The sequence below is a fragment of the Oppia nitens genome, unplaced genomic scaffold (assembly GCF_028296485.1).
Source record: "Oppia nitens isolate AA-2021 unplaced genomic scaffold, nextdenovo-longstitch-racon4-pilon3 scaffold12_pilon_pilon_pilon, whole genome shotgun sequence".
Lineage (NCBI taxonomy): Eukaryota > Metazoa > Arthropoda > Arachnida > Sarcoptiformes > Oppiidae > Oppia > Oppia nitens.
In genome coordinates, this window is record NW_026533191.1 from 2845117 (window position 1) to 2855757 (window position 10641).

General features: G+C 28.7%; 3 protein-coding genes across 3 annotated transcripts; 1 reads left to right on the forward strand and 2 right to left on the reverse strand.

Annotated features, from left to right (window-relative positions):
* On the reverse strand, positions 1 to 1326 carry LOC128955049 (uncharacterized protein F54H12.2-like). The gene has a single exon (XM_054300684.1). The coding sequence runs from the start codon at positions 1324 to 1326 to the stop codon at positions 1 to 3; it is 1326 nt and encodes a 441-aa protein (XP_054156659.1).
* Positions 1327 to 2939: 1613 nt separating this feature from the next.
* On the reverse strand, positions 2940 to 5270 carry LOC128955059 (uncharacterized). The gene is made up of 2 exons (XM_054300696.1): positions 5015 to 5270; positions 2940 to 3598 (listed from the first exon to the last, which is right to left on the reverse strand). The coding sequence occupies exons 1-2, from the start codon at positions 5268 to 5270 to the stop codon at positions 2940 to 2942; spliced, it is 915 nt and encodes a 304-aa protein (XP_054156671.1).
* A 361-nt stretch (positions 5271 to 5631) lies between these two features.
* On the forward strand, positions 5632 to 10206 carry LOC128955068 (uncharacterized; the record flags this gene model as incomplete). The annotated part of the gene is made up of 10 exons (XM_054300708.1): positions 5632 to 5689; positions 5745 to 6032; positions 6087 to 6452; positions 6506 to 6718; positions 6777 to 7643; positions 7703 to 8736; positions 8795 to 8966; positions 9036 to 9518; positions 9574 to 9753; positions 9814 to 10206. Coding segments are annotated over exons 1-10 (4054 nt in total), but the record flags the coding sequence as incomplete, so codon positions are not given.
* Positions 10207 to 10641: the final 435 nt, after the last annotated feature.

Genomic DNA, 10641 nt, shown 5'->3' on the forward strand with positions numbered 1-10641 from the left:
TCATGAAAAGTCTTTAACAGCAAATCGGTTTTTCTGTATTTCAATTAAACTATCGTATTCACAATATATTAAAGCAGTTATTTGTTCGGCTAAAGGGTAATTAAATTTTAATTCAATTCTAAGTCCACCTCTTTGTAATGGAGATACATAACCACTTTTTGCAACGCCATCTGATAGGTCAGGTATGAAATTAAATGCAAATATTGAAAAACCTTCGGCAAATTCATCTTTTGTAATGTCACAAGTAGTATGGCTCAGCTGATTACTAACTTCAAATAAACTAAAGTATTCTCTAATATATTTATCATTTTGAAAGTCAGGTGTATACGGTTTATGCGGGTACTGTTGACCATTTAAATAACAAGCAATATGCCGTAAACTATAGTGTTTAAAATAAAATGGATTAAGTGTTTGAGAGCCGTTATAAGCATCATTACTAACAAATGATATATACAGCTTCCTAGGTAGAACACCACTCTCAACATTATTCAAACAATAATCAATACTATCCTTTGGTATAGTACATGTTTTTACTTCACGGCGGGTAATAAAATATAGTGCAGGTTTATCTTCTTCAAGCATTTTATTATGTGCTAGTACTACTTGTGAATGAACAATTGACCGATGAATATAAAGTCTAGTATCTATAATGTTAACTTTTGGAACAATAGATTTATCATACATTAAGTAGAAATCGGGAGAGTTTGGATGTATTTTTATATTAATAGTTACACCACCTATTAGTGATTTTAATTGTTGAGATAAATCCAAATGTAATTTTCCATACAATTCAATATGACGGCTAACTGCTAGTTTTTTACCTTTTGGTGATAACCGTTTTTGTCGCTCTAAGTTATGATCATTAAATGGGTAACTATCTTTAACCCACATTGATGTTTGCATATGTGTTGACTTTGATTGAGAAGATGTATTAAGTAATGCATCAAAATAAGCAATATATGGATAATTAATAGATGAACTGGTGATAGTTGTTTGACCTATTTTTACATCTATTTGTTTTATAAATGAGTTTAATAAATAATTAACGGGTGATATTTTTTTCCAATCGTCAGCCGTAATATCGGGTGATTCAGTTTTAGTTAACTCAATTTGCAAACATAGGTACAATTCAGATTTATTTAAATTGATATATTCATTGATTCCAGTAGTTATTTCAAATTCAATGGGTGAATCAGCTTTTATTGTAGTTAGCGGTCTGTGATCTGTTTGTATATCTTTTTCAATCATTAATTGAGTTGGAGGGACACCAAATATATCCAACTCCGGTAAAGTCATTAAAGACGACAATGGATGAATAGTAGTCATTATATTAGTGTTGGTTTTCTTCCTGATTTACGACTACGTTTACGTCTTTTATATACTTTTTTAGTGACTTTACGTTTAGATTTATTTATTCTGCGCTTGCGTCTTCTTCTTCTAATACCCATACCTCTTTGACGCTTCATTGTACTGAGTTTATCACTTACGTCACTGAGTACTGTATCAGCAGTTTTAAGTAATTGGTTTTTACTGGCGTCACCTAGTGATTTACCTCTTAATACTTCACTACCTATACCTTGAAATGCTTCCCAACCTTGTTTTGCTATATATTTTAGTGCTGGTTGTATGTGTTTAAAAATTTTACCAAATATACCATTACCACCTTGATATCTGTGACCACTATATACTACTATACCGTTACCGGCTTGCGATTTATAATAATCAATGTATGGGTTATCCATCTTTTATACTTTTTTAATATGTAAAGTCAATGTAACTCTACCGAATTTAAATGGTATAGGTCTTCCACTGTCGTCTCTTATATAGATTTTAATTGTGTCAAATTGATTTAGTCTAACGGGTCTGTATTGTGGTGTCTCATAATTTAAGTGCACTGTATCACCAAATTTAGATTTACGTGGTATTTCAACTACACGTAGCAATGGTGCAAATGTGTCACCAACAAGAGATGGATATACAATATCAGTGTATAAGTATAATAAATGATATCCACCAGATATTTCTACTGGATGATGAGCTTTCACTTCATCATTTGTATATACATTATTAACTGTATAATCATTAATTGCATTTTCAGTATTATAATAATTATAGTAATTATTTCTATTTTTAAGTCCTAACAAACATTCAATCTCATCACCCAAGTTAACAAATACTCTAACAGAGTCTTCAAGTTTCCCACATATTAATGTTACGTAATTATTTAATTCATTATATATCAGTTTTGGAGGTACAATTCCTTTAAATTTAGCAAATATACTATTTATTTCACTAATTAAATTTGATGGTCGTTCATAAAAACCGGCTTTAATTGTATAAATATTGGAGTCATTATTGTAGATATTACCCATCTCATCATATAGAGATACTTTATAGTCATTTAAAATATTATACCATGATTTTGTATATGATATTTCTGTTATACCAACTAACCAATCAGTATATTTTGGTATACTTGTCAATAAATCATTTTGGGGATCAAATTTCATTACAGCTCCTAATTTAGTTCGGAAATCGCTTAATGTATTGTCACCGGTACTAACATTAGAACTCAAAGTAATATATGAACTCATTTTATTCACAAATTATAGTATAATTTAATTTTGTACAATTCCACTTGGATTGATGAATTTTATTATTATATAAAAAAATAATTAAAACTAAAACAATAATTAATAAAGTTATTAAAATAGATATTATTTTACAAATCGTTATTTGTGACATCTTTTATAACTTTATTGCAAATACGTAATCTTGGATTAGGTAATATATATCCCAATGCGCTGGTCAATATGATTGTCCACAAATTTTTATTGCCGAAATCAAATGATAGATTAACTAAACTAACGACAATTACTAATGTTATTAAAAATACTTGTATTGAAAATAATATTAAGTCTGATGGACAAACTTTTTTGTTACGAAACATTTTCAATATTATCTGTCCAACTATTATAGCTTTCCGGATAGTTTAACCACTTTACAAAGTATTCAGTTTTTCCACGGCGTTTACGTTTTTTAATAACTTTTTCAATTCTGTACAGATTATCAGTAATTTGTTGCAATTCCTGGGGATAAAAGCGCTGCTCAAGTATATTTCCCTGTTCATCTCTTAGCTTAAAAACATACTGTTTATCACCTTTTATAGTATTTTCAACAGTAAATATTTGGTCTGTCCAACTAGGGTAATATCCTTTATCAAATGCTTTCATGTCATATACTCGTCTTACTTTATCACCAGTATTTATTTTGTTTGGGGTTAATTTAGTTTTAGAGAACAGGTTGTTATACACAAGTTTTTCATTAGTAGTAGAGACATCTATTGGGCGCATTTTAATTGATCGATGATATGATGAATTATATGTGTCAACAAAATCCTTAATGACGTCAATATATTTACGTGTACCTTTGGCAGTAAAATACTTAAACATACGTGTTTTAAGTGTACGGTTAAAACGCTCAACAATAGCACATTTAATTCGATGATCATTAGATGTGAAGTAGTTAATGTTTAGCTCTTTCAGTAATTTTTGTAAATCGCTATTAATAAACTCTTTACCTTTATCTGTTCTTAAAGCTAAAGGTTTTTGTTTTTTAAAAATATTTGTAAAAACACTAGTTATTGTTTTTGCATTTTTATTTTTTAGCGGTATTGCATAAGCATATTTACTAAAACAATCAATAACAGTTAATAAATATGTATAGTGTTTATTAGTACCGCTAAATTCTTTCATATCAACCAAATCAGCCTCCCATTGCTGATTAATATGTTTAACTACTATACGATTACGTTTAAAGTTTTTGATCACTGGCTTATGAAGTGTATATGTTAATTGTTTAGATAACCAATTTTTTACATCTTTTAGAGTTATACTACTATCTATTTTATTAGCAGCTATAAATAATTTATTAATTGAACTAAATGATGCATTATGCTTAGTATTATAATAAATTTTTGATAGTATTTGATCGATCATAACTTATACCAATTATCTACAGATTTATTTGGTATAACTTTTTTTAAATGTTTAGTAGGTTTGAGTTTACTAATAAATTTATTTTTAATAGATTTTTTGTTTTTTGATAATGTAGGGTTCACTTTAGATATTGTATTTTTTACTATTGATTTAACAGATGTTTTATAAGACTTTTTTAATAAAATTTTTTGTACAATATCTTCAATTATTTTTAAAAAATTTTCACTTATATTATTTTCTGTTTTAGGGGGTATAGTTTCTATTACTTTATTAAGTTTAGTTTCAGTAATAGGATCACTATCTGATAATAATTGAATTTTTCGAAATGACATTATGTAATTAAATCAATAATTGACGTGACTATTGGTATTAACCACAACCAACCGCCGCTTTGCACAACCAACTTTTTTGACACTGATATTTTATTAGGTTTATTAAATTTATTAAACAATTTTTTATGTTTAAGTATTTTAGATGCATTAATTTTATCCAATACTATATTACCTTTTATAATATTTACGACTATTTCTTTAAGTGCTAAATAAAAATTACGGTCGCGGGACATATATTTTAATATAGATTTTTGTGCTTTAGGTGACTGTAATTTTGCAATAAATTTCAAGTCATGACAATACTTTTTTAAATTTTCAGACATTATTTAGGTACATAAGCAATAGGAGCCAATATATTATCTACAGGTATTATATTTGTCTGTATTCTATATTTTTCTGGAGTGTCTTGTTTTAAGTCAACTCTTATATAACCATATTGTATAGATGTTGCATCATTATAAGCATCAATTAAAAATTTAGATTTATTTGGATATATTTGTGAAGCCAATGATATTATTTGTCGCTTATCTCTGGGATTTTTCAAAAGTATCAAATAATGACAATTTATGCTAATTGTTCTCATTTGCGACCCCTGATGGAAAATATTTTGTGCAATAAAAACAACACTTATATTTAAATGGTGGCTCCCTTTAGTGAATAAATTTGCTAATGTAATGTTATTGCCTAACTCTGTCATAAGATCATCAACTATAATAATATGAGGTCCATACTCTTTGACGTCATCTTCGGAAGGTAGACCTTCTATATATTTTACGTCACAATTATTTATAGGTTTTTCATACAAGTTTTGCCACTGACCGTAAGCCCACATGACTTTTAACACTGTAGGTGTAGTTTCAAAATATAATGATTTCCTGTAATGTTCTAGTATATTGCGTATTAGTACAGTTTTCCCGCTACTTGTAGGACCTGCAGTCATACAAGTAAATGGATGTTTGAAACATAAATGTTTTGTTTGAATTTTTACTGTATTCATAATTATCTAATTTAAAAATAATAATTAAGTAATATTTAGCTTATATATTATTTATAAATAAAAATTACAATATACTAATAATATACATGTAGCTCTCTAACAACAAGCATTACAATAATAAAAAATGTAGATGTATTTTGTTTACTGCGCAGTCAATGTCAATGTCAATAACAGGTTTCAATATATAAGCTGCACTTGAACTTGAACTACACACTTGTTTTTGTGCTCTTGTAGTGTTCACATCAACTATTATAAATATTACTTTTTGATAATAATTGTTTGAGTTTTAATTGTTTTTGTAATTATGTCGAAACGATCAGCATCTGATGTCAATACAAGTAATAAGCGCCGTATGGGTGAATGTAAGCAGATAATTTTATAATTAATGTAATAATTAACTAATTATTTTTTATTTAGTGTTTCAGTTGTTAAGTCAACACGTGGACGACATACCAGATGGTATGTCATGGGGTCAGGCATTAGACTCATTAAGTACAATGCCTGAAGGCGCTAATGTTAACGAGTGGTTAAAAAGTGTGAAACAAGACAAAAATGATGGTTTTGATGTTCAAAACAATAACAAAGAAAATGGTGGAAATGAAAGCATTGTTAGCAATAACGGTGTTGACCCTCGATTAGATGACAGCAATGGTACTTATATGAATAATGTTTCACAAAATTCAGATGCTGAACCGGATCCCAGAGGTAATTAATTATTAAATTATAATTATAAATTTTTAATAATTATATATATATCAGTCAATACACAATATGGCGGTGAACACTCTCATGATGATAATGAAGCAATGATTTCCGGAGCTCCTGACCCTCGAAATGAAGATGAAGAAGATCTGATGACTAATAATGAACCACAAGGTCAATTACTATATTCATTTAACCGTCAACCGCAAATCCAATCTTATGACAAATTCAAGCGCAAACAGTACACTCAGCGAATTAAATTTAACCACAATTTAAGAGATTTGAATGGATTTAACGATATTGAAGAAGAGTTTTCGGAAGCCATTGCTGATGTTTGTTTACCGATATTTCAAAAACATTCTGGTGAAGATTTCTTTACATTAATTATGTCAAATGAAGACCTCAACAAACCAATATTTATCGGTAATTTAAATAATTATAATAAAATTGATATTAATTAAAACATTAATTTTAAGGTAACCGAAAAATTGAAAACTTTGATCGACACGAACCGCTGAGTTTGATTAGCAAAATTGCTCAATCGAATCAAACATTTTATATGGGTAATTTTGATATTACTTTATATGTAACGGAAACGCTTAAGGGAAGTGGACGCAAAACTAAAGCTCCAGAGACAACAATCCAAAAAAGCATTAGAAAGCGCTCTGTGGTCTCAATTAACAATAGTGGTATGTATTTTTATTATATAATAATTACTTTATTAAATTTTTATTAATACCAATATAGATAATAGCTGCGGATATAGAGCTATTTATGTGGGTATTCAATGGTTTGCAATGGGTTTTAATACTTCAAGACTTCATAACAATCAAGAGTGGAAAAGATTAATTGGTCAAAGTTATGGAGATTTACCACAGCGTAATGGAGCTCAAGATCTTGTGGTAAAAATAAATCGTCAATTCAACGCTAATTTAGACTACAGCCAACCGCTAAAAGCTAATAACTTTCCTGTTATTCAACAGTATTTAAATAATATCGGTCCTTATAAACTTATGATTATTGATGCCTCTGATGATGAAAACATTATTTATCAGTCTGAAGATATAATCACCGACAATGAGATATGGCTTGAGTATATTATACTCAATAAAGTTGGTCATTACAATTTTATTAAAAACATTAATGCATACAGAAATGACACAAAAGTTTGCAATCAATGTCATACAAGACATCATGTAATTGATCACAAATGTACAAATTGTACATTATGTGGATCAAATGTTAAATGTGATAAAGTAGCAATAGATCAGTTAATCGAGTGCGATGTATGTAAAAAAACATTCAATGGAAATATTTGCTATGATAAACATATAAACAACAATATATGTCTTGAGAGAAAACAATGTCAACACTGCGATGTTTGGTATAAAGTGGACAAAATCAATAAACATCAATGCAACTATCTCAAGTGTCGCAATTGTGGTGTCAAATACAATTCATGGACTCAACACAATTGTATGATTAATCCTTTAAATCATGATAAACTTAAGAAAGAAGACGACAAAATTAAATTTATAGTTTGTTATGATATCGAATCAAGTCTTGTGGTAACGGATAACATAAGTAAACACCAACCAATGTTACTAATTTCAGGTAATTTTTAATAAATAAATATATAAAATACTTTAAATAATTTCATTATTTATTATCAGAATGTGTTTGCGATAACTGTTGGGATGTAAATTCACGTCAAAAATCAACAAATAATTGCAATACATGTGGTTTAGGTCAACATGTTTTTCAGAACAAAAGTTGCGTTAAGTCGTTTTTTGATTATCTAATATCCTTATCACAAACAGCTGACTCACACAACAATGCAAAAGTTTATGTTTTCGCACACAATGCTAAAGGCTATGATAGTCATTTTTTATTGCAAGAATTAATTAACTCTAATTACAAGAAAAAACAACCCGAACTTATTATGACTGGAATGAAAATATTGAAAATGGTTTACTACAATATTGAGTTTATTGACTCTTTGTGTTTGTTTCAACAACCATTAGCATCGCTACCGAAATCATTTGGATTTGAAAGCGTTGTCACAAAAGGATATTTTCCTCATTTATTTAATACTGAACCCACTGAAGAATTTATACCAACACAATACATAGGTAGAATACCTGATATTAAGTATTTTGGTATTGATCACATGTCACCATCAAATGCTGATTCATGTCAAAAATGGCACGAAGAGTACATACAATCAGGTCAACAATGGGACTTTAAACATGAAATAGTTAAATATTGTCAAAATGACGTCAAAATATTAACTATGGCTTTAATGGAGTTCCGCAAATTATTTAAAGATATCACCGGATTAGATCCAATTACTCGAAAGTTTACTTTAGCTGGTGTTGGATTGGAATACTTTAGAACACAAGTATTACAAGAAAATATAATTGGAGTGACGCCACTTGAAGGATACAGTAATCGCCGAAATAAATCAATATCCGGAAATGTATGGCTAGATTTAAAAGAATATGAAATCAATAAAAAAATTGCTCGAGAAGTGAAATTAGGTAATGAATTTGCTGATGGTTTCTGTCACGAAACCAACACTGTGTATGAATATTGGGGGTGTTATTGGCATGGGTGTCATGTTTGCTTTAACGGAGAAATAAGAAACGCTTCTCGCGGTGTAGGACGTAAATCATATGATGAAGTCTATGACGAGACAATAAAAAAGGTAATTAATTAGTTATATAATTATTATTTTGAAATTAATTTGTATTTATTTATTTAAGCTCTCATATTATCAGCGATGTGGCTATAATGTTGTCCAAATATGGGGACATCAGTTCAAAGATTTACTCGAAAGTCTACCACAAAATATATCAGACTTTGTCAATAATAGACAATTAGTTTACAAGTCTTTGAAAAAATACAAGCCAATAAACATTAGAGAAGCGTTTTTTGGTGGCCGGACTAACAATTTATACTTTAATTATAAATGTAATAATCAAAATGAAAAAATAATGTATTTAGACGTCACTAGTCTTTACCCGTATGTCTTATCGAAACGGTTATTTCCTATTGGACACCCGTCAGTTTTAACCGATTTTATTAATACTTCAATTGATAATTATTTTGGATTTATTAAGTGCCGCGTAATTCCGCCAAAACAGTTATATATTCCAATACTTCCTGTAAGATATAATGGAAAACTTTATTTTCCATTATGTAAGACTTGTTTAGAATCGAAATCAGATGATTATTGTGTACATTCAGATTGTGAACGGATGTTAGTTGGCACGTGGTTTAGTGAAGAGCTTAAATGTGCATTAAACTTTGGTTACAAAATTAACTTAATTATTGAAGTATTAAATTACGAAGAAAAATCAAGTGAAATTTTTTCTCCATATATTAAAACTTTTTTAAAAATTAAAACTGAGGCATCGGGATGGCCAGACAATTGCGTAACTGAAGAGCAAAAAAATACTTTTGTCAGCGAATTTAAAGAAATAGAAGGTAAATGTTGTTTATTTATTTGATATATTTAATTAATAAATATATTTTAATATAGACGTTGAATTAGATGTCAATAATATGGTTAAAAACTCTGGTTTGCGCACAATATCTAAGTTAATGCTCAATAGTTTATGGGGAAAATTGGCCCAATTATCTAATCAGGGTCAAGTTAAAATATGTTCAAATTATAATGACTATTATAGTTTGCTAACTGATGCAAAGTATAAAATAACAGGTATTATATTATAATTAGTTATTATTTAATATATTAATAATTATATTATTTGATAAATAGGTGAAGTACATCCCAATAGTGAAAAACTTATAGTTAACTATAAGTTAGTTGACGACATCTTATCAAAGCCTGGTAACACATCAGTGGCATTGGCTGCCATGGTAACTGCTTACGCTAGACTACATCTGTATAGTATACTACATTCAATTGAATCAGAAGCTGACGGACGTGTATTATATTTTGACACCGACTCTGTTATCTTCAAACACAACGCGTCACAAAACTGGAGTGTACCAACAGTTGGTAATTTTTTGGGTCAACTTACAGATGAAATAGAAAAAGACTTTGGAAGTGAAGCGTACATCAAGGAGTTTGTATCGTGCGGTCCAAAAAACTATGGTTACAAAGTCGTGTTACCAAATGGTAATGAAATAAACAAATTGAAAGTTAAAGGTTTAGCAATAACAGAAAAAGCTAAACATATTGTTAATTATTATACAGTAGTAGATATTGCTGATAAATACAGTAGAGGTATTTATGATAGTCGTCAAGTACCACAACAACAATTTAGATGCGATAAATTTCATAACATTAACACAGCAGTATTTAATAAAAAATATCAAGCAGTATCCGATAAACGTATAATAGTACAATCACATGATGTATAAGTATTCTACAATTGAAACTGTCCGAAATTAAAACAAATTTTAAAGTTAATTTATTCGAAAACTACAAATGATAAAAAATCATAAAATTTACATCTGTTTCATTGATTATCGCCTAATATTTAGGTAAATAAACAATGTCATTTTAAAAAATTTTTCATATGTATTTTTTGCAAAAAAGTAAAAATGACATTTTTTACATCATGTTATAGTTTTAATTGTA

Excerpts from the sequence above, each read along its gene's own strand:
- LOC128955049 (XM_054300684.1), bottom strand. The coding sequence starts at position 1,326 with ATGACTACTATTCATCCATTGTCGTCTTTAATGACTTTACCGGAGTTG.
- LOC128955059 (XM_054300696.1), bottom strand. The coding sequence starts at position 5,270 with ATGACTGCAGGTCCTACAAGTAGCGGGAAAACTGTACTAATACGCAAT. Across the intron at positions 3,599-5,014 it reads TGATCTTATGACAGAGTTAG|CTTTAAGAACAGATAAAGGT; the intron begins GCAATAACATTA and ends AAAAACCTTTAG.